This window comes from Colletotrichum orchidophilum, assembly GCF_001831195.1.
Source record: "Colletotrichum orchidophilum strain IMI 309357 chromosome Unknown Scaffold_29.1, whole genome shotgun sequence".
Taxonomy (NCBI): Eukaryota; Fungi; Ascomycota; class Sordariomycetes; order Glomerellales; family Glomerellaceae; genus Colletotrichum; species Colletotrichum orchidophilum.
Window position 1 is genome coordinate 201,692 of NW_019172985.1, and position 24,850 is coordinate 226,541.

The window sequence follows — 24,850 nt, forward strand, 5'->3', positions numbered from 1 at the left end:
CTTATGTCTTGGCAATTTGCAACATCACGAGGCGCAGATGATTATCTCAACGGCGGCTGGCGATTTGGAAAAGTGTGCGCTAAGGTTGCACAACTTCTGGGGGTCCAGAAAATATGCCTCACCTACCTGCCAAGAAAATACGTGATGCCCCGGAATGCTTCCACTGGTATCGCATGGTGACGTTCTTTTTTCCTCTGATATTTCTTTTCTTGTTATTCTTGTGTTTCTAGATTTGAAAACCCGCAGGGTTGTATCCCAAAAGTCTCTACAAAAGTCTCTACTTTTTGTCTGCCTTGCCTCTTGGTCTCAAACCAGATCCTTAACTACCGGCGTCCCGACCTCAACGCCAAGCCCAAGACCAAGAAAGGTGGGAAAAAACGCCTTACCGTCTGCCCAAGTCGACCCGTCTAACATGAACCATGTCAGCTTCTCCAACAACAGCAGCGGCAGGCTCGACCCCAAAGAACCCGCCGACGGCCTTCCTCAACGACTCCTCCCAGAACCCGGCTACCACGCCCTTCAGGTCTCCGCCCGTCTGCTTGAAATCCGGAAACGAGTTGACCTCGAGCAGCCAGGGCGCGGCGTTCTCGTCGACGAGGAAGTCCAGCCCAAACACCTCGAACGCGTTGTCCAGAGGCTGGAAATGGATCGTCATTTCCCGCGCCGCGGCCTCGAAGATCTCGCCCGTGACGTCGCAAATGCGCTCAAAGATGCGGTCCGCCGTCTCAGCAGAGAGACCCGCTTCCTCTCTAGCACCAGCTCCCGTTCCCGCTCCCTTGCCAGAAGGAACAAGATCCCAAAACAGCTTCACGGGCGGCAAGGCAGATTCCCCCCCTCCTCCCTGCAAGCAGGTATTCGTCAGGTGGCCGTCCAGGTCCACATCCTCCCATGGCGCGCGGTACGTCTTGCCCGCGAACAGCGCCAGCATCGGCTTGTAGACGTAGACGTCCAGGCTGCCGACGCAGAGGACGTACGTGCGGATGTGGAACTTGCGGGCGTCGGAGGGGAGGAGGAGGGGCGGGTGGATGTACGGCTGGGCGACAAAGTGGCGGAGGTGCGAGGTCGTGATGTAGTCCCCTCCTCCCTGGCGTCCATCAGCGGCGGTAGTAGTCTCTTCGTTCTCGTTCTCCTCGTCCTCGTCCTCGCTGTCGGGCCTCTCTTCTTCCCATCCGTCAAAGATGCCCTGCAACTCCTCCATCGAGCTAAATAGCCGGATGCCCTGACCGCGATCACTCATGCCCGGCTTCAGAATCCACCATTCCTTCTTATCCTCCTCCTCGACACCCTCGTTCCTGTCCATGCTCTCTCGTAGATCAAACGCCTCAACGAGCGCGTCGTCCAGGAACTCGGCATAGTCTACCTCAAAATGCTCTCCACGTTTGACATGCGTCTTGAGTGACGAGGAGGGATGCTTCGCGATCCAGTGATCCACCGTCGACGAGAGGTAGTGCTTCCGGATGAGAGCTTTCCGGATGACGTAGCTATTTACGAGAGCCGTGGCAGGGTGCGCGGCGACGTGGTCAAAGTCGAGAGATTCGTATGGAGCGATATGGAGGATCTTCGTATCTGCCGAGGGAAGGCTGGCCGCAAGGGCGCGTTCGGCGTCGGCGGATTCTTGCGGCACAGGGAGAAGAGAGTATGCTCCTGGGAATAGCCGTTCCATGGCCTCAAGGATGAGCGGTTGGACATACGGGTCCTCGTAGTTGATAATGGCGTGAAATTTCGGGCTCGCGGCTGTCATGGCGGTCGACTGCTGGGCGGCAAAGGTGGAACTTCGCATGGGAAGTCTAGTCGACGAGCGACTGGCTTCTTCTGCCTTTGCAGATGCCTCAGTTTGCGGGCTGTCACTACAGAGGAGGAGGCGTAAGAAAATGATTATCATGTAATCTATTGTCTTCCCAAACGGATCGAGAGCGTAAGAGTACATGCCGAGCTTGCCCAGGGGCCCTCTATATGTCTTGATCGTCTCTTTTATCCCCAGCCGTTTATGCTTCATGCTTCGTGTAACAACGTTCTGACATCCTGCCCGGCTACTTCGCCGTGTTGCGATCTTTGTCTCTCTCTTTCTCGCAGACATATAGCTGGTGGGAATCTACATATCTTTTAATTTCAAGGGCTCACTTACAGAATCAGCTCCTTCTGATGGAGTTGCTGGGAAGCATGCCAGAAATTGGCCTTCAGGGGTGTCACACTGTGGGTGGTCAGCATCAGCACTCTCGAATGGGCCTTCAAGCCCGTCGATATAAGGGCTCGGGATCACAAACCTCGTGTAGCCCTCCTTCACAGCCCATCCATCGTTTCCAGGGGCAGCTTCCTCGACGCTCTGATACACATCTGTGAATCTAGGCGCCCACTTGAAATGCTTGTGTCGATGACCCTTGGCAATTTCACCTTCAGTCTTTGTCTTCTCGTCCTGCTTCGGGTTCTCGGCAGACGTTTCCCCGAAGGCGCCCTCGCGAATCTTCTCCTCTTCTTCATCCTCATCGCCAGCGTCACCGTCAATTTCCTGGAAGCAGCTGCCGTCGCGCCAGTAATTCTGCAGCATGTTCGTAAAGTACGTCTTGTGCGTCTCAACACCCTCAACAAGCGGCACGTTGACGCTGTAAAGATCCACCTCGTCACCCGCAGGCCATTGCTCATACAATTTCTCAATGACCTTGACCGAGTGCCTGGCGGCGCCCTCGATGATCACGGGGTCATGGTTCCTCGAAAAGAAGGCGTAGCTGAGCGCGATTGACTTGCTCTTGCAAACCGCCGCTTCAAGGGCACCGCCCAAAGTACCCGAACTCAGCGCGAACACAGCGGTCGTGTTGCGTCCATAGTTCGGTCCACTGACGACCAGGTCAATCGGCCCGCGCTCCTGGAAAAAGTGGTGTAGGCCGATCTGCACGCACGACGCCGGAGTGCCGTCAACGAGGATCCATTCGTCGTCGGCACCGTTGGCTGAGGGCCGAGTCGTGGTCGTGCCTTCTGTACCGAAAAGGCCTTCGGTGGAGGGGCGGTAGTAGAGCGGCTTGACAGTCTGGCCAATCATGTGCGCCTTGCCGATCCAGGAGCGCTGGGTGTGCGGGAGGCAGACGGAGACGACATGGCCTGCTTGCTGGAGTTGATGGACGAGGGAGTGAACGTAGGGGGAGGAGTGAGGAGATGGCGGACCGTCGTCATTGGTGAGAAGGATGTGCATATTGACAGCTGGCTGGTGCTTTGTGCCGTTGAGAGTGAGCTGAGTTGAGTTGATTGCGGTAAGGTCTGAAAAGGGAGTTGAAAGTCAAAGATTTCGGGGTCGAGGAAATTGCCCCGCGGCAAGAGGTGAATGGCGGGTCTTGGCTTAACACTAAGGTGCTAGATGACCGCGTGACTTTTTCGTGACAATTTCGAGGCTTGGGATAAGAGGGAGTAGTTTTAACAACCGCCAGTGATAGTCTCACTTTCAAGGTGAAGGAGCTCGCTTGTGACGAGGTTGTGAGTTTACCTGAGTGAGTATCTGGACGAAGGAACTCGGGGCATACTTTCAGAGCGCAAAGTGGGATGGAGGGGGTTGCAATAGTGGGGCAAGTTGACGTTTGTTAGACACGGAAGGATATGCGGTGCCCGCTCTCGGCGCTCTCGGAGGGGAACAGCAGGCCAACGTCGGGCCTTCCCACAGAACCGACTTTCTTGGGTTATATGAGCATCCGAGCTCCCCACCTTGCCTTAGCTGATTCTCATTCGTTGCGTGAGCATTCTCATTCAGCCATCTGGACGGATCTGGGAGTCACTTTAATTTCACAGGATAATAAGAAACGCAATGGTGTTGTAAGAATCGTTCGTGTTGTTCGTATTGTCCCAGTCTGTAGACTTCGGAGAGCTAATCGCAGCCCTCTTACTACACGTAATATCAGCCCTTGATAGAGGGCTAAACAAACGCCGTAATCCTAATATCTCCCTGCAGGCTTTAGAAATCTTGTCCCATACCCAGAGAAACAAAATAAGTCTACCCTAGTCGAAGAAGGGGGTTGATTGGAAATACCGCTAGTGCCCAGCGTCCAGTTCATCCCTTGTCCAGAAAGTGAAGTAATCATTACATGAAAGCCTATCGAGAATTGTGCTTCCTCGTACCATAATCCTGATCGAAGCGAAGTGGTGACCCAGACTCTGAATTGCTGGGCTGTGCAAAGAACGATACTCAAAGATAACTTGATCGTACAAATTTCAAGTACGAGCTCGCTTAGGAGCAGAGGCTTCGAGCTCGTCGCCCGCGCGCTTCGTGACAGTGCTCCCCTGGCGGCTCTTGACACGCGGCCAGTCGTCGAATGGACTCTGGCGACTCTTGCGTTTAATCGGTGTCGCTTCTTCTTTCTTCAGCCCAGAGCGAGTGGTGCGCCTAGTGTCCGGCGGAGTGGCGACTGTCTGACCAAATTTGGGTGCCTTGGGGGTCGATGGGGCCTCTTCCTCGACCTCGACCGGGGTCCCTGGCGTCGCCTCAACCTCGGGATCCTCCTCGAGGTGATGGTCTTCGATGTCGGTAATGGCTTCCTCTTCCTCGAGAGTGGTGCCCGTAGCAGGCGCCTTGGGCGCGACAGGGAAAAGTAGGCGCGGCTTCATGGCAGAACGCGTTAGTGGCCTTCGAAGGCGAGATTCGCTTGAGCTGCCCTCTTCGTCGTCTTCATCTTCGGGCTCAGCGAACTTGCGGAATATCTTCTTTCCTCGGCTGTAATAACGGTCAGTGAAGTGCCTTTTCCTTTCTTTTTTGGGCGGGTGTAGAAGTCAACTTACAAAACATAAACCATGCCGTCCTCGCGCTGAAGTGCATCGTCGACGCCTTGCGCAGCTTCTCCCGGAATCGCGACCTTGCGCTTGCTGCGACGACGCGGGGGCTCTCGGTCGACGGCAACGCTATCGCCATAAAACGGGTTGTCCACGCTGGAGTCGGGCACAGGAACGCGGTCTTGCGAATCGGTGAAGATCTCGATCTTTTCTTCTACTTCGGTGGCGGTGAAGCTCTCCAACGAATTGCCGGAATACTTCTTCGGCGTTCGCTTTCTCTTGGGTACGGCCGCTGCCTCATCGTCGTTGGCGAATAGGTTGCGCGCGACCGATTTGATCTGCGCAGTCTGCTTCTCGGAAGGTACCTTCTTAGGCGTCTTGGCTGGCGTGGGTAGCATACCGGTGCGACGAGTCGAAGCGGTGTGGCTCGATTGACGGTCCATCTTATCGATTCCAAGCGACGACGCAGCGTGCGATGAGCTCTCGGAGGTCAAGAAACCAGAAGATCGTCGCACGGAATCTTGCGCAGGTTGGCGCTTCTTCTGAGGTGTAGCCGCAGGCGACACGATGGCTGCAGCGGCAGAAGGTGCGATGGGTTTGCGAGTTGATCGTGGAGGAGTGCGGTGGGTTGGTGGTTGCGGAGAAGGAGTTCGGTTTGCAGCTCGACGAGATGAAATACGTGCCGATTTGCGAGGAGAATAAGGCTCCCAGTTATCGCTCCAGCCGTGTTTGGGTGTTGGCGGTGTATGGATGGTAGGGGGAGGTGAAGGTGTTGATGCGGCAAAGACTGTAGCCATGGTGTCGAAAAGGGCAGGCAGGCAGCCGAGGTCGTCGAGAGTTGGTGCACCGTCACTTCCTAATTGGTATCCTTTGAAGTCCCCAATTGCGCATGCAACTTTTGGTGAAGATGAGAATGCGCGCGATTTTTTTTTTGCTTAGCGTCAAGTTGCAGTTGACAAGGTGAGGTGATGACAATGGAGAAGATAAGGTGAGGGAGGTCAGAAACTCGAGATGAACTCCGGCAGTCAGAGTATCAAGAGGTGAAGCGAACTTATGGTTTACAACAACACTATGCAAGTACAAAGAGGTTGAAATGGTCGAGTTTGCGATGTCTCTGGTTGCTCTGGCTACAAGTGATGTAAGTAAGGAGTGGATGTGTGGAATGGGATGATGTTGGCGATCATGGGGCGGCAGTTGGGATGCAAAAGGAAATGGTCTCAAAAACGTGGGAGGAGGCTGGAGGCTGAGAAATGTAGAGGCTGGGGACGGGGTGAGGTGAGGGTGAGCTGAGCGTTTTGCAGCGCACCAGCACCAGCCCCCCATTTTGCACCTGCACCTCACCAGTCAAGCCTCCTTCTCCCATTCAAATTAAGCGAACCCCACCAACAGCAGTGGGGACGCGTCGACTACTCAGGGGACGCGAATTTTCGCGTAGAAACAACAGCGCCCGAATGAGCACTGACACCTCCAGCATGAGTACCTCCACTACTACCACTCTTGAAGCTGCTGCGAAGCACAGGTCACCGTACACTGGCTTCGGACATAGGGTCTCCACTCCAGACTGCCCCTCACTCGCTGCATCCCACATTTCCCCCAAACGGTCGGGCACCTCCACTCCAAAAGTCTAAAACCATCATCAACAAATAACGTCACACTCGACCTTGCGCCGCACTTCTCAACCGTACAGACAAGTCAGCCCGTGGTACTTCGACCGAGCTACCCTTTCATCCAAGTCTGGAGTAACCATTACCGAATAAGGGAGACCTGAGCTACAGCGAATCTGTAGCTGCAGCTGGACGCTAAACGCCCTTACTGCAATGGCTGAATATGCCGACGATTCCCTCACGGAGGACATATGGGCATCGCCTGGCCCCGATGGCAAAGTAGCTCCTCCATCCGATCGGCCCGAGACCCCTAGAACACCCAAGACCCCCAAGACGCCAAAAACGCCCGCGAACCAGCATCAGAACGCCCCTTATGACAGAGAGGCGTCTTTGCGCAAAGAGTTGGAGGGTGTGCGAAACATCAATGCTGCCATTGAAGGCATAATCAGCACCCTTGACAAGGCCAAGGGCAACATGAATGTGCGCTGCCTCGTGAAAAGCCTCTTCCAAGTGAAACCAGCTGACATTGTCCTCTAGACTGTTGGCAGCACCGTATCAAACGCATCCACGCTCCTCAACACCTGGACCCGCATTCTCTCCCAAACCGAACACAACCAACGGCTTATTCTCAATCCCAATTGGCAAGGCGCAAGTAATGACTTGGTACAGATGGAGGCAGAGACGGTACAAAAGCAGCAGCTTGCCGAGAGACGGGCGGCTGATGAGGAGAGGCGGCGCGAGGCGGCTCGGAGGAGGAGAGAAGAGGAGGACGAAGAGCGACAGAGACAGGCGGCAGTCGGGAGCGCACCGCGTGGTCGAGGAGTTTCTCGTGGGCGGGTGCGAGGCACCTCATCGACAGCTCGTGGCCACAGCTACTCGAGTAGCACGTCGAGAATCGGCAGAGGCGCGGCAAGCGTTCGTGGTGGATATCGGGGGCGAGCTAGAGGTACAGAGTGAGGGGACGATACGTATTGTTTGTGAACGAGTACCAATACCCAGGAATGCATGCATTCGAATGGTCGGCCGCCGGCTAGCCTATTTCTTCTTGAAAAAGTCGCTCATCTTCTTCATGCCCGTTGTGTTGACCTTTCCCAACGCCTTAACGCCTCGCGTTTGGCTGGCCTTCTTTTTCCTTTCCTCCTCCATCTTGCGCTTCTTCTCGGCGCGGGCCTCCTCTTCTTCCTCGTCGAGCATTCGCTTCCTGGAGTAGTCGGCCATGGAGCGGGACGAGGCAGCTTCTGCGCGAAGCTTCGTGAGTTGGACCAGGTATTCGTCCAATGGCGAGAAGTCGACACCTGATACGTCCTTATCGGCCAGAAGCTTTTTCAGGCTCGATGCCATGCCTGGCGCAACGTAGCTCGAGCAGATGAAGCTAAAGGCAACTCTGAGTCGTTGCAAGCTGGTCACCTCGGCGGATGCTTGGATGGCACTGACGACGGTATCTTCGAATAGTTCTCCATCGACAGAGGTTGCTGCTGTCGAGATATTGGAAGCAACTGAGGCTTTGCTGTCGACTGTTGAGACGGATGACTGGGATTCACCAGCGTCGTGCTGCAGTGTTGGCGTGTTCGCTTCTTCCGCAGCCACTTCCACCTTGACAACTTGTGACTTCTGAACTTGGATAGGCGCTTCCAAGACTTTCTGGACAAATTTCTCGTCCATACTAGCGGGGAGCCCCTTGGAACCCATGGATCTTGCCTTTGAGAGGATCTGAAGAACAAGCTTTTTCTCGCTCAGCCGATACATCTTCTCATCGCCGGCATCAACAGTGTCACACACGGCTTCCATGCGTGATTCGAGGAGGACCCTGGTCTTGGGACTTCGTAGGGCTTCAGACATGTGAGGAGAAGATGTTGAAACTGCATCGAAGTGGTCGTCGCTGGAAAGGAAAAGTCGCTTCGTCTCTTGCGACTTGGCGTTGACGGGACCGAAGAGGCCCGGAACCAGTAGGAACAGAGGGTCCATGGCTGTCGCGATAAAGAGGTCGGCGCCGTTGGTGATTTGGGTTTCAACCTGTGATCCGTCTTTTGCATCCGATTCCTCCAATTTGCCAGCGGGCGTCTCAATCATCCAGCTTCTGGGCGTCGTCTTCGGCGCAGCAACCTTGGTGAACTCGTAGATACCTGTCTCCGGGCAAAGCAGGTAGCGGGTGGGTTTTGAGTAACGAGGGTTCGCCAAGGAGACTATGCGAGCCTCACTGGTAGCTTTTTTGGGAATGATGAACAATTGAAGAGCACTTGACGAGTCTTCGGGCAAGCTGTATTTGGCCGTCGAAGAGGCATTGCTCGACTCAGTCTTTGCCGCCGGTGCGGCTTTGGTCGATCTTGTCCTCGCCATGGTGGAAGATAATGTGTACAGGAGTCAGTTTGACGATGTTCAAAGGGTCATTTACATCAGAAAGACCAATTGACCAGAAAGAACGGCTGGCGATGGTGTAAGAGGTCTGAGGGAAGGTCTGGCGGTTGGTCGGATATTGAATGCGAACAAGCAAGCTTGCGGTGGTCAATACCTACCTACCTTACCAAAGGTCAAGGTACTGAGCGGGACGAAGATACCTGGTACCGTTTTTGGACCCTGTGTGCCTGTGCTCTAACGCGACGACGCGCCGGAGTTCAATTAAAAAGTGGATCGCGTTCCATGTGCATGACGCGACTACAGCCAATAGTTGCACCGAAAAGCCGTAGACTACTCCACGTCAAACTCCTCTTGTCAGGCTAGTCCCCCCAGGCTTATCGTGACGACGAGTTCAGATGCGACAATTCGATAACGATTTCGAGGTATTCTTACCGCACTATTCGTACTCGGTACTCGTGCTTTACCGTATTTCAGATGGTTATTTGGCTCGCAAAATCCGACGTCACTCCTTTAGCCGCATTTCACACGCTTCTCATCGGTCGCCGTATTTTCTTTGTCTGCTTGTTGTTTGTTTGCCAGCACAGACCCTCTTCTCTACCATCGTCCGAGTCTTGCGCCGGACGAAGCTGACAAGGCCGGCTGGCGGGTCATGGGCTTGTGGCGTTGAAGCTCCATCAACTGGTCTTCCCTGGAAGGTGGACTGGACATTCGACAGCTGCGTTCTCACCCACATCATTGCGATACCCTGGCAAGATGCCTCTTGGTTCGTAATATAGGGACACTCTTGTCGATCAACATCATAACATTGGCGTAGCCCCATCCGACGAGCCTCAATGGCCTCCCCGATCCCCTCACGAAGCCCTCATTAGCACCCCAAGCGGCCGCGAGCGCCTCAGACGTCTTCAGAATCGAGGATCACCCTCCCCTTCACCGTTGAAAAGAGGACGAGCAAATTCCACCTTATCTACGCGGTCGGCGAACTTGAACGACGGAATGGACGACGAGGAGGACGAGGATGAGGAGACACTTCAGTTGAAGTTGCAAGAGATTCAGGCCAGGTTAAAGTTGAAGAAATTGCAGAGCGCGAGGGAGCGGACGGAAGGAGCCCCACCGACTCAAACGAGACCGACTTCAAGAGGTTTAGGACTCGGCGCAAGTCGGGCAATATCCCGACCCGAACCCCAAACTGCCATCGAGGTGCCTGTGTCTCCAATTCGGAAGATGCAGCCCGCGCCATCAAAAGCATCACCGACCCGGGTTCCGCTTGGGACCGACAAAGGTATCAAGAGGGCACCAAGTGTACTGCGGAGGAATACAAATTCCCAAGATGGACAGCAACAAGTCGGCGGCTATCTTCAAAGGTCACGAACTCCTGCTCAGCAAGAGACGCAACGGCCACTGAGCTTCAACGAGAGGTTAGCTGCGGCGAGAACACAAGAGATTGACCGCCAGGGCTTGCGAGAAAGAGTCCAAAAGGTCAGATCTGAAGCTTTTGATATTGGGCAAAAAGAGATTGAGCAGTTCAAGGAAAAAGCGATAGACATTCCTGAGCAAGCGGACACTGCGCCACAATTTACCAGGGAGGAAATCCTTGGTAGACTGAGCAAGGCAGAACCCAGCCAGCGCAAGCTCGACACAATACCTGCGCTTCTAGCACCATCCCCTAAAGATGACGATGATCCCGAAGGCCTCTACGAAGCTCCACCTGACTGGATGATGGCCGGACAAAACTCTAAGAAGGTCGCGCCAGCAGACGTGCCAGAAGCTGAAGCGTCGGCATTTGAGCCGTACTCCAGCTTTCATCTCTCGCAACGCATTCTTCCTCATCAAGTCTTGACAAGGACTCTGTCTGGGAAGAAGATATTCAAGTTGCCAGACTTGCTGCGGAAGGTCAAGGCTCCTGAATTTCAACTTCCAGACATAGAGCAGGATATTGTCGTCTTCGCCGTTATCGCAAAGAAGTCAGAACCTCGCTCTCACAAGCCCCGGGCTGATCAAAACGGCAAGCAGTCAGACAGAGGGAAGTACATGGTCGTCACTTTGTGTGACCTGAAGTGGGAGCTAGAGTTGTTTCTGTTCAATTCGGGCTTTACCCGATTCTGGAAACTCACAGAAGGCACAGTGCTGGCCATTCTGAATCCGACCATCATGCCTCCTCCAGCTGGCCGAGAAGCTACCGGCAAGTTCAGTCTAGTGATAAACTCTGATGCCGACACAATCATGGAGATTGGAAAGGCCCGAGACTTGGGCTTTTGCAAATCCATCAAGAGAGATGGTGAATACTGCAACTCCTGGGTCAACAAGAAACGGACCGAGTTCTGTGAGTTTCACACCAACGAAGCGGTCTCCAAGCAGCGAGCAAACCGCATGGAGGTCAACACGATGGACTTTGGCGGTGTTGGAGAGAGGTATCAAAGGAAATCGCGACAGCCTCTTAAACCAGAGCCTGACAAGAAATTGGGGAAGTACGACCGAGAAACACATAGCCATTGGTTCGCTACAAAATCATTGAGCTCTGCGCAACTTATCGATGGAGGCCAGGCACTTATGGATAGGAGAGAGAAGGAGGAAAACCTGAAAAGAAGAATGATTGCCCAAGAACGCGAAAGGGGTATCATGTCGCGTCTGAGTAAAATCGGCGCCGGTGCCGGGAAGGAGTACATGCAGCAAACGGACCGCAGCCGTAATACCCCATCCACATCGGCCTCGTCGTCGTCCGCGCCATCTTCCAACGCACTTGGGGGGCGGCAGAAGCTCGATACGAAGAGTTTAGGCATCATTGCGCCCAGGAATAGGGAACTAGCTATCCACCTCAGCCCTATCAAGCGCAAGAGACCACAGAGTGCACAGTCCAGCTCCTCGGTCGGCGCGCCCTCGTCGGCGACGGCCGCGACAGGGCTCAAGACCGGTTTTGGATGGGGCAGTAATCTCAAGGACAAGCTCGCCAAGATGAAGGAAGGCGAGAAGCTGAACAGCGATAAGCCGCCAGTGAGAAAGAAAACAAGGTTTGTGACGGAGAAGGGGATCCGCGAGGCTGGAAGGGAGAGTCTGGGTATGGACCTGCCGCAGTCAGTTTCTTTTGAAGATGACGATGACGACGATTTGATTATTGTGTAAAAGCAGCATATATGGGAATGGGTCATGCGAGGCGACACTGGGCGGACGGAATGGAAAGGCATGGGACCGAGGTTACAAGGGATTTTCCACAACTCCTGGATGGAGTCCGCTTGAAGCGATTACGGTTACCAAACAAGGATTACAGAAAAGGGTTCGAAGACAGGATATTACGTCGAGATGACGCTATTGTGATCAGAGCTGGTCGGTTTTTCTGGTACCTCGTGTGATCACATAGCAACATACCTGCGTAAGGTAGGGCAGGCTATTTCCCACGGCGTTGCATCAATAATGAGATCGAGGTGCCCTCCATTCGTCCCTGTCTAGCTACGTCTCACTGGGCCGCACAAAAATCACTGATATCCTTAACTCAGGGGCTCGAAAGTGAGGTTTGTCTCTTCTGTCCTAGGTGGGAGACTAGGGCTCTTGGTCCTGGGCCCCCCATGTTCTGCACCATTTTCACGTAAGGTATGCTACGTAGCTAAGTCTTAGGTCGGGCCCTAGATCTTGTCTTGGGCATTCAAATACTTGTTATGTTAAACGTTTCTTTGAATTTGACTTCAACATATCTCTAAACCCAGACTACATCGCTTCGACCGACTCAAGCGGCCCCTTCAAGTTTGAAAACTTAAGTGTGACAACAACCTTTGAATTAGATCCGAATTACAGATCGTCTGATTCTTAACAACAATCTTGGCAACCATCATTGTAGCATATTTGCCCTCTATCGCAGCAGCAATGGCGCCGATGAAGAGAAGGATTAGCTTGAAGGGCTCAAAACATGTAAACTTCTTGAGGGTGGCTGGCTCATGTAGTTCCAGGTCGGCTTGTCTCTCTCCGGCCAGGTGAAGCATTCCATGATGTTGTCTCCCGAATGGCCCAAAGCGGATTAATTGCCAAGTCTATCAGAATGGCTGCGTTATATGGTGGTTAAGTGCAGGAATCCCGCCAATATGTTCAAAGAGGTGAGCTGAGTCAACTGACCAAAGTTGATCTACGTAATTCCAGGATTCGCTGGGGTTGGTAGAAGCACACCAAAGGCACCGGTGACTCTTGGGGAAATTAATTACTGTATTTGACGTGTAGTTGACACATAAAGCGCAAAATGGTCTTCATCAGGGAAACGTCGCAGTCTAACCCGAGCAGTGAATGTCACTTACTTGAAATGCCTCGCAAGCACCATCCAGCTTCTTGTCGATCATTCTTATGACCATAAAACATACAAGTCACTTTGGGCTGGAAGAACCCAGAAACACCAGTGTCGGTGCCGTCGATCAACGATTTTTGGTCTGACTTCCACTAATTCTGCCAGTCGATGCTTCTCTAATGTACCTGTCATGAAACGTATCCTTACCTAATCCCTGAGCCAGTGTTGCTAGGCAGTAGTCGTTATGAGAGTCCTCCTGGATCCTCGTCACGCTCCTTGAATTTGTGCCGGAGCCGATCGGGTCGAAATCGAGGTATGGGATGTAGTTGAGGCTTTTGCAGCTTGTGAGGCCGCCGCGCGGCCCTCATAAGACCAATCTGGAGGCTCGTCCTCGGCATCTTTGGTTATTGCGGTGAGTGCCAACTCCCAGAGTATCGAGGCCAAGTTTTTGACGTAGTAGTCAACGATAACGACGTCGGCGTTGGAGCCTCCTTTGCAGAGAGACATACGGCAGCCTGGTAGCCAACCTTCGCGCTTATAGATGTCGAGCATGGAATTCACCATTTGTGCCTGGGCCGTTGGGTCGATGACGGTTAGCTAAGGGTGCTAGGCACGAAAACGATCCATAATGCTGTGAACTTGTCAGGTACCTAAGTAGGGGTAGAGACAGACACGGGATCTTTTCTTACCAGTTAAATAAGTCAAAGTAAGGGATTTACCTGTCTCGCCAGACGAATTCTGAGAGAGAATCACGTTGCGGTGCAAGCCGCTCCAGAAACTCCTCTGAAGGTCGCCCGTTGTGCCAGCTGCCTTGGTTGATACGGGGCTCGGTCTGTCTCTCCAGGCGTCCTTTGCTCTCTTCACCAGCGCGTCAAAGTTGTACCTTGGATCCGGAATTCCTTCTCTGCGTTGCGGCATGCCTGATCACTACTCTTGAGCGAGATTCCCACCCCGGCAGTGACCATGTCATTGACCACCTCTTTGAAGCGCACGAACCCGGCCACCCTCGAGATAAAACAAGTTGAAGCCTCTAGTTATGAGCAGCTCCTTGGGCTCATTGCCAACTGTTGTTTACCCATTTACCCAGACCCAGGTATCAAAGATCTTGCCTCCGAAGAAGTCGACGCAGTAGCGAAGCCTGTAAGACCCAGCGACGAAGCTAGGCAGAAAGGTCCCGTTCCCAACATCCGCCCGATAGGCATGTCAATCTTGATAGATGCATTCTGACTACTCGCCCAAAGATCTCAACTGTCAAGTCCAACAGCACGAGCGGATGCTCATTTACGCTCGGAAAATTGAACCGCATGAGTGCAGCGTGCTCAGCCACCGTCATGCCCGTCTTCACGCCGGACGCCAGTTCGACGGAGAAGTAACCTCGCTCGGCGACGGTCTTGTTCAAGTCATGCTTCGTCGCCCGGTCCCGGATCCGGAACATACAGTTCTTGAGCTCATCGCCGGGACGGACCTGCGGGAAGAGCGGAAATTTACCCAAGCTGGGGATTCCCCCGGTGCCGCTATCATGGACAATGCTGAAGCCGGTGACGTTGCTTCCATCGGTCGAGAATTCGCCGGTTCTGTCTCCGTCGACGTCACACGCGGCCTTGGCGAGGCCGTACGGTGTTGTTGCGTCGGCGAAAACGTTTCGGCCGCATTGGGAGCCGACCAAGGGGTTTGCGAAGGCTAAGGGATCAAACGATTGACAGCATCCCGTCCTTGCGAAGGCAGTGAGCGGTGCGAAGAAGCGCACGTTGTGAGGAACCAGACGAACTACAACTCGAACGATGACTGATCGCTCAAGAGGTACTTGAGGAAACCAATCTGGTCATGGCAGGCTCTCCGTGTGAGTAGAGACTGACTCAAAACCGGAAGTCACCCAGTATTTGTCAAGGCCAAGAATGAGAACATCAGACTCGATGAGCTCTGCAGAGCTCATTTTCAAGTTCTTCCATGACCTTGTCTCATGCATAATGACTGCACGGCAATCCCGGCCGCAACGTTGTCCGACTTAGTAAAGCTAACTAGTTATTGAGCAAGCACGAAAGCTCCACGTGGTAGGTGGTACTTGATTCGACGATCCCATGGAAGGTCACGGGAGTAATAGACGTGACGTCGAATGGTTCAATGGTGTCGTTCAGTTCAAGTAAGAGTGGCGGCGGGTATTTGCAGAGTCAAAATAAATGACATATGGCCTAATGGATTGTGCAATTCTTGCCACTCTCATCGGAACGCAGACTTGGTCAAACGCTATACGGGCCAAACGCCAAATATGATGCCGTATGTGGAATTGAATGACCTCCGGGATTTTCATCAGTTCGCCAGGGATACCAACCAGCACTCCTGCGATGGGTTGGGCTCAGTCAAGCGCCAGCAAACGTCCGTTATGACTACCTACAGTAGGGCATCCACTTCTTCAAGTAATATGGCCAGTGAGGCCCTCGCTTCGTTTAGAGGTGAAAGTGAATTTGAATTACTCTATCCCATATTCATGTTCTCAAGTCGGAGAGCCGAGGGAATAAGGCGTGGTGTTGGATGATTCCGTGAAAACCGTACCATTTGAAACTACGGGGTGATCTTTCTGGGATCCGCACACTGTGAAGCCCCTAGCTCGTTTCTGTATTGGGGTAGCACGGCCCCAGACATCTCCACTTTCTCCCGCCCATGTCTTTCTTATCCGCGAACACCGCAGCTTCGGCAGCTTCTTCTCGTTCCCTCGACATTTGGGAGGTGGCTTATTATTACTCAGTTCACAATGAGTCAGACTTGCAAGATGACAATGGCTTTACATAATTTATAAGCCCACATGAGGGAGGCATCCGTCCGAACGCCAGTCTCACTTGATTCAGATGAACTCAATGAGCTAAAACGAGACGTTTGGAGGGGCCTCTTTGGAGGTTGTGCGCCCGAAACGCTCCGTGCTCCAGCTTGGCCCCCGGAACACCACCCCGTGCAAGATGGAGAAGGACACCTGGGCCTTTTGAAGTTTGTCGACTTCACTCCACCTTATAAGCTTTCATTTTTGACCTCGTCTCTTATAGTATTCTCAAAGAATTCAGCTTTCTCTCCTACTATACTCAGCATTCCTCAATCCTCTTGTTTGCCAGCGTGCAACGATTGACAGCCTAGGACCTAGGTAGCCGCCACGATGCTGGATATCTATCAAGTCAACCTCGGCGGCCTCCTGCTCGCCTGTGGCTTTCTCTTCGCCTCGGGCAGCCAAGACAAGTCTAATGCCTCTAAAGGAGACGAGAAGAAAAATTCTCAGCAAAAGCCAAAGCAGACAGGCTCCCAGTGGGCCTTCTACGTCGTCTACGCCCTTGTAATGGGTTCAGATTGGCTGCAGGTAGCTTGCTTCCCACATGCACTTTCTAAGTATGACGATGGAACTTCTAACATGCCAATACTAGGGACCGTTTCTTTATTCTCTTTACAAGAATGAGCATCAAATTTCTTCAGACTTCGTGCCAACGCTCTTCACAACTGGCTTCGTATCCGGCGCCGTAGCCGGCTACTTCATCGGCTCATTCGCTGACCGCCACGGCCGCAAGGCCAGCTGTCTCTTCTTCTGCGCCGCATATGCGCTCTCCTGCATTCTTACCACGATACCCAGCGTTCCGATATTATTCATTGGCCGTGTTCTCGGCGGTCTGGGAACGAGTCTGTTGTTCAGCGTCTTCGAGAGCTGGATGGTGACCGATTTTCATGCCCGCAGTCTGGGTGAGAAGGGCATGGACCTCTCGCGGACCTTCGGCCTAATGAGTACCGTCAACAGCGTCGTCGCAATTGTGAGCGGTGTGGTGAGCGAGTGGCTCGTCTCCGTCACTGGGACGCGCAAGTCGCCTTTCTTGGCCAGTGTCGGGCTGCTGATCGTTGCTGCTGGTGTCATTGCCAGCCAATGGGTATGTTGCGGTGTCTCATCGTATTTCATTACTAGATCCCCACTGACTGAATTTGAAGGATGAAAACTATGGCTCAACAGGTCAAAAATCCGAGTCGGAAAAGTCCACAGCCCAAAAGCCCAGCCTTTGGTCCACAATTACGGACAAGCGTGTTCTCACAATCGGCCTCGCCTCAACCATGTTCGAAGGCTCAATGTACCTCTTTGTAGTCTTGTGGTCCCCTGTCCTCGTCTCCGCGTCGTCTTCACCAGAGTCACTTCCTTACGGCATTATTTTTGCCTCCTTCATGGCCTCGACCCTCCTCGCCTCTCTCCTGTATCCCCGCCTCCTCGCCCTCGTCTCCACGCCATCCCGACTGCTACTATTGGTCTTGCTCGCCGCCAACGTCGTATTTTTTGCCCTTGGAACGGGGCCCCCTCGCGCGGAGCAAGTCACCTTTTGGCTCTTTTGCCTGTTCGAAGCCTGTGTTGGGTTGTATTTCCCTTCGATGGGGTATCTCAAGGGCAAGGTCGTCGATGACGGTGTCAGGGCGCAGGTGTACGGCGTGCTGAGAATTCCGCTGAATGTTTTTGTGGTTGTGAGCCTTATGTTCAGCAGCGATGGGCAGGCGGGTAAGGTGTTTCTCGTCTGTGGCATGTTGCTCCAGGCGAGTTGCGGCGCGTTGTGGCTCATGGGTGGACAAGATGCGTAGGCAGCTGTTCGCTGCATTGCCACCTTCATGTGATAATCTTCTCGTCTTCAAACAGAAATAAGTCGATCTTTAGCTCGACATCACCATCACATCATAGTCAAAATCGTCAGCCAGACGTGCAAAGGGACCCTCATCCTCACCGACTGACGTCAACTTAAGCGCCTGTAAGACACATCAACCCCACGAACCGGCCTTTCGGGCCGTTTAGGCACAACCTCGCTCGTTCGCCCTGGTTTCGGGTTTGGTTGTGCCAGGGCTTGGTGTTCTTGTGTCCTGGTGTTCGTAGTTGACATGTTCTCACGTCCGACGTTCCGCAGTGTGTGGATATCGTGCTTCGGAAACCGAGCAAAGGTGTGTAGCATAGACCACCAGGGCGGGCGGAAATTTGAACGTCATCTGATAGATTAGCCAGGCACAGGAATACAAGAACAGCAGAGTATGTCTTAAGCTCGAACCATTGACAGGACTGCTCCTGTATACCTTATCGTTACCACCTAAATACAAAGTTCGCCTCGCATTATTATTCAACGCCGGACCTAGAGCGACAAGAGGAAGTACCGGCATCCTATCCACCCACAAAGAGGCAATCGCAATCATTCCTAGACACACAATAAATTACCCTCGCTTAAAGACTACAACCAGCCATCTAGGACTCAACTGACAGAGGTCGTGGCATCGCGGGCCGACTCCGCGTAGCACCTAGCGTCGGTAGTTCATCCAAAGAATCCGGCGGCATGATCTCCTGGTCTTCGACCTCAATCTTCAAGCTGGGAACACGATCCAGCGGTATCGTTGTGCCATCCAGCTATACGAACGCTTGTCAGTCCATCATGACTCTAAGAATGCACACCGTTTGGGGGGGACAAAATGCGACGGCTGTACTCACCTTACTAATGACAACCTCCAGCCCGTCTTCTATCCCTCCAAGGATGCCGTTCGTCGAAAGGACTCCTAAGCCAGCAGTCTCAATACCTCGGTTTAAAGGTATCTCGTCATAACTCTTTCCATCCATAGGCATATCCAGTAACGTGAGTGATCCCAACAATGAGCCCTTCAAAAAAAGCTGCACTTGGCAAGGCAACTCTAGCTCGCTTCTCTCGACCTCGACTTTTGCAACGTACTCCCTCCTCGGAATCCTTGCGCGCCGCTTGATCCTAATGGAAGAGGACTGCTGATCCTGGGGGCCGTACAGGCTGTTCACCGTCCTACTGACCGCCATCTTGATATCTCCTGGCGTCTGGTCCCAGAACCTCATCGGCGCATACGTGTACCCCCAGTCACGGATATGTGTCACATGTTCGCTGGTAAGCGGACCGCCTCCCGTTCCAATGAAGGGCCACAAGGGGTACTTCGGGGTGACGGTAGTCCCGGATGGTGTGGCGAACATTTGGGATGAGGCGTACGAGAAATGCATGGTGGCATTTTCGAAATGAAGGGCTTGCCAGAAGGCGATGAGACGATCTACATTTGCATGATGAAGCCAGCTTAGAAATAAATTAGACTTGGCGTGACAAAACTCAGCAAAAACTTACAATAAAGGTTCGAAAGCCGAGGTTGATAGATGTAGGAGATCCTGTCCGCATGCAGCCCCGACATGAATTTCTCCGTGGGGGCCTTCGAAGTTGGCTCCTTGGTTCTGGGCAGTGACCATCTCATCGAAGGATGTGGCTTTCACGAAGACATTGTACTGTGGTCGATCAGTAAGATAGTTAACTCTGAAGCACTCTAGCGGATTCCATGTGGCCTTCGTTAGTCCTTGGGTGCGGGATCTTCACTCACCACTTTCTCCTTCAAGTTGTACCCTGCAAGCTTCGCGTTCGCCGTGTTGGGATAGCTCTCACCGTCCCCAACACAGCGTTTCGTAAAGTTCTGTCCATCAAAACTGCCAAAATCGCCATCGGGAGCCGACTTGGGATAAATAAAACGGTAGAACGGGTTCCGCACCGCGACTGGCTGCAGCGTGCCGCCCACAGCCTTCTGAATGACAACAGTCGGCAACGCCGTTATGGGCGGGACCTGTGAGTCGGCTCCCCAGTCCCAATAGGCAATGCGCAAACTCTCCGCGGCTTCAACATATGCTCGCTTATGAGGCTCCGGGTAAGAGGCTGCTGCACGCTTGGCATAGCGGACTAGCAATTGCTGCAACAAAGAGTCAGTCCCGCGCCAAACGGTTTTTATATCTGTAGAACGGTCGTACGAACCTCATAAAGCAAGAGATATCCGCGATGCCAGGTGCCAAACAATCCTTGCTAATTGGATATCAGTCAAAATCAGTATCTCGGGCGTCGAGATTCTCAGGACGTACGTTATGTGGGCAATATCCAGCTTCTGCACCGCTCTGCGGTCCGCCTCCAGACCATGCCATGTACGGCTGACCGTGAATGCCTGCAATTGTGAGTAAAAGCCAGAATGCTGGAGAAATTTATGATCAAATACCAGCGACTTGGAAATACGATGTTGGCTCGGTCTCATTCGCATCCTGCATGGCTGTGAGGGCTCCAACGTAGAGGTCCCTGTGAGTATGTGAGAAACTTGGCCTTTACCACAGAGTCCAGATCTTACCATTGCGGTCCTGCTTCTTCGTAGATATTGTTGATATTCCTTCTTATAGGTATTTCACCAGTCCGCATGTTGACACCGGACTTTACGCCGACAACAGGGTATTCTTGCGTCACGACTCTCCATGGTGCGGCCACCAGAATGCCTAAGACGACTTTGAACGTTGAGATCATTACGTATTGAGTCAGTATTTGCTAGAAAATTTAGACCACAAGAAGAATAAATTGAAGATGAACATTGCACTAGCAACTCGGGAGATCGCAAAGACTTTATTCTTTACCTACGTGGAGCGGTCAAGCGCCCACTTTCCCAGAATTTTAGCAATCGAAGCCGTCGGATCCGGTCCATGGCTCCGTGCTGTTACCGACCTTGTATCATATCATACCCGGAATGTGGGAAACTCATCAGGCTTGTGTATCTGCCGCCGCGTAGCGTTGCGCGACATGATGACGAGGTCGACGACGTTACTCTTCTTCTGCCCAGGTAGAGGAGTTGGACGTATGATCAGTTCATAATGACCTTGGAAGATTCGCATCCAGGAATAAAAGTAGGACTGCTTTTTCGATAATATACGAAAATAGATACAGCGCGTTTCTGTATCACGATATCGCAAAGGCCGCGCTGTGAGAGCCTTCTCCTTTTATGAGACTTAGCTCACTTGGGCAACTGCGATAGGCATCGTCCGGAAGTGTAAAACCCGGCCGCTCGGCGCCTTCGAATCTAAAACCACGACGGGTAACTGCTTACATACCATGAGGTGGGAAAATGCTAGGTAAGCGTTGAGAAAGCAGAGCGGTCAATATCGCCGTCGGTGTGGCCTTGTTATGATCCCTGATTCGAGAGCATCGAGCGTCTCCCTCTTGATGCTGATTAGTAGCTTTCGCGGACCTGTGTTGATCACAAACTCCGCCTGTCTCACGAACAGAACCACCAAGTTCTGTTTGCGACATGATGCCGTCCTTCCGAGATGCGGCCAGCCGACGGTATCACAAGGCCAAGCCACGCCATTGCTGGGCTTTCTCCTGTTTCCTCACCGCTCTCGGAGGGGCTCTACAGACGCGTCGATTTATGAAGAGAGAAATGCATTGGCTGGAGAATACGATGTTGATTCCCGGAAATGGTAGCTTTATGCTGCACGAGGTGTAGAAGCGCTCTGACGTGGCAGAGATCAAGATATCAAGCGGCTATGAGAATTGTCGTCTGTGCCGCCTGCCTTCAGATTTTCTTTCTTTTCTTTTCTGGGGCAGCGACAGAAGTACCGCGACAGGTGGTGATAATGATTCACGGATGTGGGAAGTTGGGTTACATCCATAACGTCAATAAGTCGACTTGCTGGTCAAATCTCATATTCCATAACTAAAAGCTCATGGATACAGTTGTCTTGTGATTTAAATCCGAAAAAAACGATGTTTTGCCTTCAGCGAAACAGCTTTTAGCTCAACCCGAACATAGAAAACTAAGTAGATCTGCCCTTAACAGGCTCGCCGAGGGAAACGCCAATGATGAGGATCAGAAGAGGCTATGGCTCCTTCTCGTCCCAAACATGCCAAAACCTAATATCAAAAGAAATAGCTACTTAGAAAAGCCCATGATCTCATCCGTATTAGACTTCAATCTGAACCAAGCCCAGGCTCATGACAGTGCATTCGTTGACTTCGAGAGGGAACCTGAGCTGTAATCTCACAGCGACTTCTCGAGAACGACAAGTTCACGGAATCCTTCTTTCCACTTCTTCATCTGCTCGGGCGTGGGCTTCGGCAAAGGGCTACGGGCCACACCGCCATAGCCCAGCCACGCCTGTAGGCCAGCCTTCACACCCACAACACCCCCTTGGATCGCTGTCCAGTCACCTTGTGAGACGATCTCTTGCATTTCCTGAGCCTCTCGATGTCTCCCCTCTCGGAAGAGCTCAATGGTCCTGATACAAGCCTTGGGGGCAATGTTGGCCAGACCTGCAAGGATGCCATGTCCCCCAGCAACCAAGGACTGAATCGAGAAGTCGGCTGAACCTGCCAAGACTACGAACTCTGGAGTCTTTGAGTCAGGCTTCTTTGCCAACTTTCTCGTCGCAGCGGCAACGCGGTTCAACTTGCCCGTATTTCCGCATGTAAGCTTAACACCCACGATATTGGGATGCTGAGACAACTGCACAATGACGTCGGAAGACAAGTCCATGCCTCCCACTGCGCCCGGGAAGTTGTAGATGATGAGAGGAATCGGCGATGCATCCGCCACTGAATGGAAGTACTCGAATATGGTCTCCGATGACGGAGCAAAGAGACCGGCGTAGTATGACGGAGGAAGAACCAGGGCATAGTCTCCACCAGCAGCCCAGGCCTCGGTGCAATATTGTATGGTCTCACGTGTGCTCTGGCTTCCGCAGCCGACGATGATGGGCATGTATGAAAAGCCAGCATCGTTAAGAGCCTGTCTGGTTGTTGCCGTGACAAGATGGCGCTCAGCGTGTGAAAGATGGACTGCTTCTCCGTTGGAACCCTGGGTGGCCAGGCCGGTCACACCCGCTTGAGCAAGTCGTACTGCATGGCGAGCGACAGTTTCGATGTCCACGTTTTCCGTACCCGGCTCGAAGAAGCACATGGTGGGTACGTAGACACCAGGAACAAGCGATCGGGTTCCGTGCAGGTCGGTGCCTAGTGATGCGCTCTCGTATGAACCGCTGAGAAGAGAATTTGGTTCAGCCGCAGCTAGGCTTCCGATTTGGAGATTGGAAGACGTAATAGGGTGGAAAGGGGTCCTGTTGAAGCCGGCGGTGAAACTACCCGCCGGCGAGGGCGCATCTTGGTGAGGAGCCATAGCGATTGTGGGATATGTGTAGCAGATGTTCTTACTTTCAAGTAAGACAGGAAGCACAACGTAGGATACACGAAGCGCGGTAAAGACGTAATGCAAGGGTAGATATCAAAACTAGAATATTGGAGCACGGATGATGAAACTTGAACTAAAACTAGTAGATGTTGTATCGATCCAAGTTCATGCAGATGTCAACGCCTCTGCGACAAGTCGAGGAAGATGGGGAAGTGGGAAGATGGCCTTTTATCACCGGGGCAAGGAAAACAAAGGAAGGCAGTGAGGCATGATGTGACCCCCATCGAAAGGTGGAATATCAATACCAGTCTTGCAGCAGACCAGTGGCGTCACAGGTCACTTCGTAACTGTGGCGGCTCGTCCGTCAAGTAAGTAAGTAAGCATCGCCCGAGATGAACAGGCTGAGACGGGCTTCCAACGGATGGGCCGGCTTCTGCATACGAGCAAGGTGCTTTCAGTCTCGGACTCAAGGAAGAGACGCGCCATGCGGATAGTCATGGGCAAGCAGGCCATTCCGACCAGCAAGGATCACTCCTGGCCGGCTGTAGTAGTACGAAGAAATGCAGCAACGAACCAGGATGTCGGGGAGACTGGAGTGCCTAGACCAGGGCTCTGCGACACAGTGCGTGGAGTTCAAGGCAGGATCGCTGCTTAGCCATGCAGGAGGCGAGGCCGGCGTCTGCTAGCGGGAGACATGGAGGTGGTGGGATACCGTGGAAATCAAAGCTGACCCCAACCCAGATATGTCTTCTGGGGTACGCCGCTTGACGTGGGGGTTAGCCTCAACAGGCCTCGATCTCCAAGTTGCCTCCTTGGGCGCCTGCAGAATCGAGCATTGCAAGCCAGCATTGTCATTCCGCTAAGCTTGAGGCTGGAGTGGGCTTTGGGGGGATGTAAATAACCCTCAGATCTAAAGGGACATGCTGCCGATGAGGTCTGTGAGAAGTGACCCGTGACAACTTCGCGACCAGTCGCACGCAGTTTGAATGTCATCTATGTGGACTAGGGCCGGATCTTACACCGGTGGGTGAAACGACATCTTTTCCTTCGGCGTTCTAGTTTGCACCTCGGGGCAGGTCTCGCCAATGAGTTGACGTTGAAGGATGACACGGCGTTTCGGCCGGCCGTCATGGCCTTAATCGACTTTGAGAGTGAAAAGATAGTCATTGGACTCAGGTGTCGGGAAGGGTTTGAGACATGGTGTCGGCCCATTTCGGTGAAACATGCTTGGTTTGCTGGACATCAGGTAGCCAAAGGATGATGATACAAAAGAGGGGAACAATTTCATTGAATAGACGAGCCGCAAGGCAAGAAGGTTTGCGCGGAGTGCCTCTATTATAAAGGTGTCTTGGGAAGCGATGCATGGTTGAGAAAGTCGCAGTGAAGTCCACAAATTGAAGAGGAAAAAGGTGCTGCATTGTGAAGAGGAAGTCCAAGAGCACAGACCACGGCGATTTGCGCCTGGGGGTCAGTCATTGGCTCACGTAAGCCTGAAGTCAGATGAAGGGATTCGTTCGAGCTGCTGTCTACTCACCTAAACCATCCACATCTAAAATGTATCGTCCTATCTCGGCTCTTCTCGGAATCAATCTGCACCACGAATTCTACCGCTTATCGAGAGGCACAGCTGTTGTCCTACAGTCATCATTTCCTATCAAATCAAGTTTCCATCTTCTACAAAAATGGCGTGTCGTTTGCCAGGAACAGACATTGGCGCTTGAATGAAGGGCCACAGTACACCGTCGTTTGTCTTTACCAAATTCCATCTGCCTTGTTGAGACCGTCGAGGACTTTCTATTCGCTGTTTCGAACGGAGGTATTTCAAGCCCTTGTCTTAACAACAAGCTTCAAGATCAGAAAACGGACAGTGTGAGAACAACCTAGTCAATACTTGGTAAGTCAACAAGTTGGA

General features: G+C 52.8%; 11 protein-coding genes across 11 annotated transcripts; 4 read left to right on the plus strand and 7 right to left on the minus strand.

Moving 5' to 3' along the window:
- Window positions 1-382: 382 nt before the first annotated feature.
- On the minus strand, window positions 383-3,184 carry CORC01_04441 (5'/3'-nucleotidase SurE; the record flags this gene model as incomplete). Its single annotated transcript, XM_022616088.1, has 3 exons — window positions 383-1,949; window positions 2,126-2,191; window positions 2,265-3,184. The coding sequence occupies 3 exons, from the start codon at window positions 3,182-3,184 to the stop codon at window positions 383-385; spliced, it is 2,553 nt and encodes an 850-aa protein (XP_022477396.1).
- Window positions 3,185-4,191: 1,007 nt separating this feature from the next.
- On the minus strand, window positions 4,192-5,543 carry CORC01_04442 (uncharacterized protein; the record flags this gene model as incomplete). The annotated part of the gene is made up of 2 exons (XM_022616089.1): window positions 4,192-4,690; window positions 4,756-5,543. The coding sequence occupies 2 exons, from the start codon at window positions 5,541-5,543 to the stop codon at window positions 4,192-4,194; spliced, it is 1,287 nt and encodes a 428-aa protein (XP_022477397.1).
- A 1,020-nt stretch (window positions 5,544-6,563) lies between these two features.
- CORC01_04443 (DASH complex subunit Duo1) lies at window positions 6,564-7,307 on the plus strand (the record flags this gene model as incomplete). Its single annotated transcript, XM_022616090.1, has 2 exons — window positions 6,564-6,830; window positions 6,888-7,307. 2 exons carry the CDS (start codon window positions 6,564-6,566, stop codon window positions 7,305-7,307), a joined length of 687 nt encoding a protein of 228 aa, XP_022477398.1.
- Window positions 7,308-7,385: 78 nt separating this feature from the next.
- CORC01_04444 (uncharacterized protein) lies at window positions 7,386-8,687 on the minus strand (the record flags this gene model as incomplete). The annotated part of the gene is made up of 1 exon (XM_022616091.1): window positions 7,386-8,687. One exon carries the CDS (start codon window positions 8,685-8,687, stop codon window positions 7,386-7,388), a length of 1,302 nt encoding a protein of 433 aa, XP_022477399.1.
- Window positions 8,688-9,698: 1,011 nt separating this feature from the next.
- CORC01_04445 (primase zinc finger) lies at window positions 9,699-11,822 on the plus strand (the record flags this gene model as incomplete). The annotated part of the gene is made up of 1 exon (XM_022616092.1): window positions 9,699-11,822. The coding sequence occupies one exon, from the start codon at window positions 9,699-9,701 to the stop codon at window positions 11,820-11,822; it is 2,124 nt and encodes a 707-aa protein (XP_022477400.1).
- A 611-nt stretch (window positions 11,823-12,433) lies between these two features.
- On the minus strand, window positions 12,434-13,021 carry CORC01_04446 (uncharacterized protein; the record flags this gene model as incomplete). The annotated part of the gene is made up of 2 exons (XM_022616093.1): window positions 12,434-12,721; window positions 12,980-13,021. The coding sequence occupies 2 exons, from the start codon at window positions 13,019-13,021 to the stop codon at window positions 12,434-12,436; spliced, it is 330 nt and encodes a 109-aa protein (XP_022477401.1).
- A 212-nt stretch (window positions 13,022-13,233) lies between these two features.
- CORC01_04447 (glycosyl hydrolase family 92) lies at window positions 13,234-14,644 on the minus strand (the record flags this gene model as incomplete). Its single annotated transcript, XM_022616094.1, has 2 exons — window positions 13,234-13,536; window positions 14,252-14,644. Coding segments are annotated over 2 exons (696 nt in total), but the record flags the coding sequence as incomplete, so codon positions are not given.
- On the plus strand, window positions 13,930-14,650 carry CORC01_04448 (uncharacterized protein; the record flags this gene model as incomplete). The annotated part of the gene is made up of 2 exons (XM_022616095.1): window positions 13,930-14,106; window positions 14,183-14,650. The coding sequence occupies 2 exons, from the start codon at window positions 13,930-13,932 to the stop codon at window positions 14,648-14,650; spliced, it is 645 nt and encodes a 214-aa protein (XP_022477403.1).
- Window positions 14,651-16,108: 1,458 nt separating this feature from the next.
- CORC01_04449 (major facilitator superfamily transporter) lies at window positions 16,109-17,553 on the plus strand (the record flags this gene model as incomplete). The annotated part of the gene is made up of 3 exons (XM_022616096.1): window positions 16,109-16,306; window positions 16,371-16,862; window positions 16,921-17,553. 3 exons carry the CDS (start codon window positions 16,109-16,111, stop codon window positions 17,551-17,553), a joined length of 1,323 nt encoding a protein of 440 aa, XP_022477404.1.
- A 646-nt stretch (window positions 17,554-18,199) lies between these two features.
- On the minus strand, window positions 18,200-20,285 carry CORC01_04450 (uncharacterized protein; the record flags this gene model as incomplete). Its single annotated transcript, XM_022616097.1, has 8 exons — window positions 18,200-18,358; window positions 18,440-19,037; window positions 19,086-19,240; window positions 19,333-19,692; window positions 19,755-19,802; window positions 19,859-19,938; window positions 19,990-20,066; window positions 20,116-20,285. 8 exons carry the CDS (start codon window positions 20,283-20,285, stop codon window positions 18,200-18,202), a joined length of 1,647 nt encoding a protein of 548 aa, XP_022477405.1.
- A 1,507-nt stretch (window positions 20,286-21,792) lies between these two features.
- On the minus strand, window positions 21,793-22,926 carry CORC01_04451 (dihydrodipicolinate synthetase; the record flags this gene model as incomplete). The annotated part of the gene is made up of 1 exon (XM_022616098.1): window positions 21,793-22,926. One exon carries the CDS (start codon window positions 22,924-22,926, stop codon window positions 21,793-21,795), a length of 1,134 nt encoding a protein of 377 aa, XP_022477406.1.
- Window positions 22,927-24,850: the final 1,924 nt, after the last annotated feature.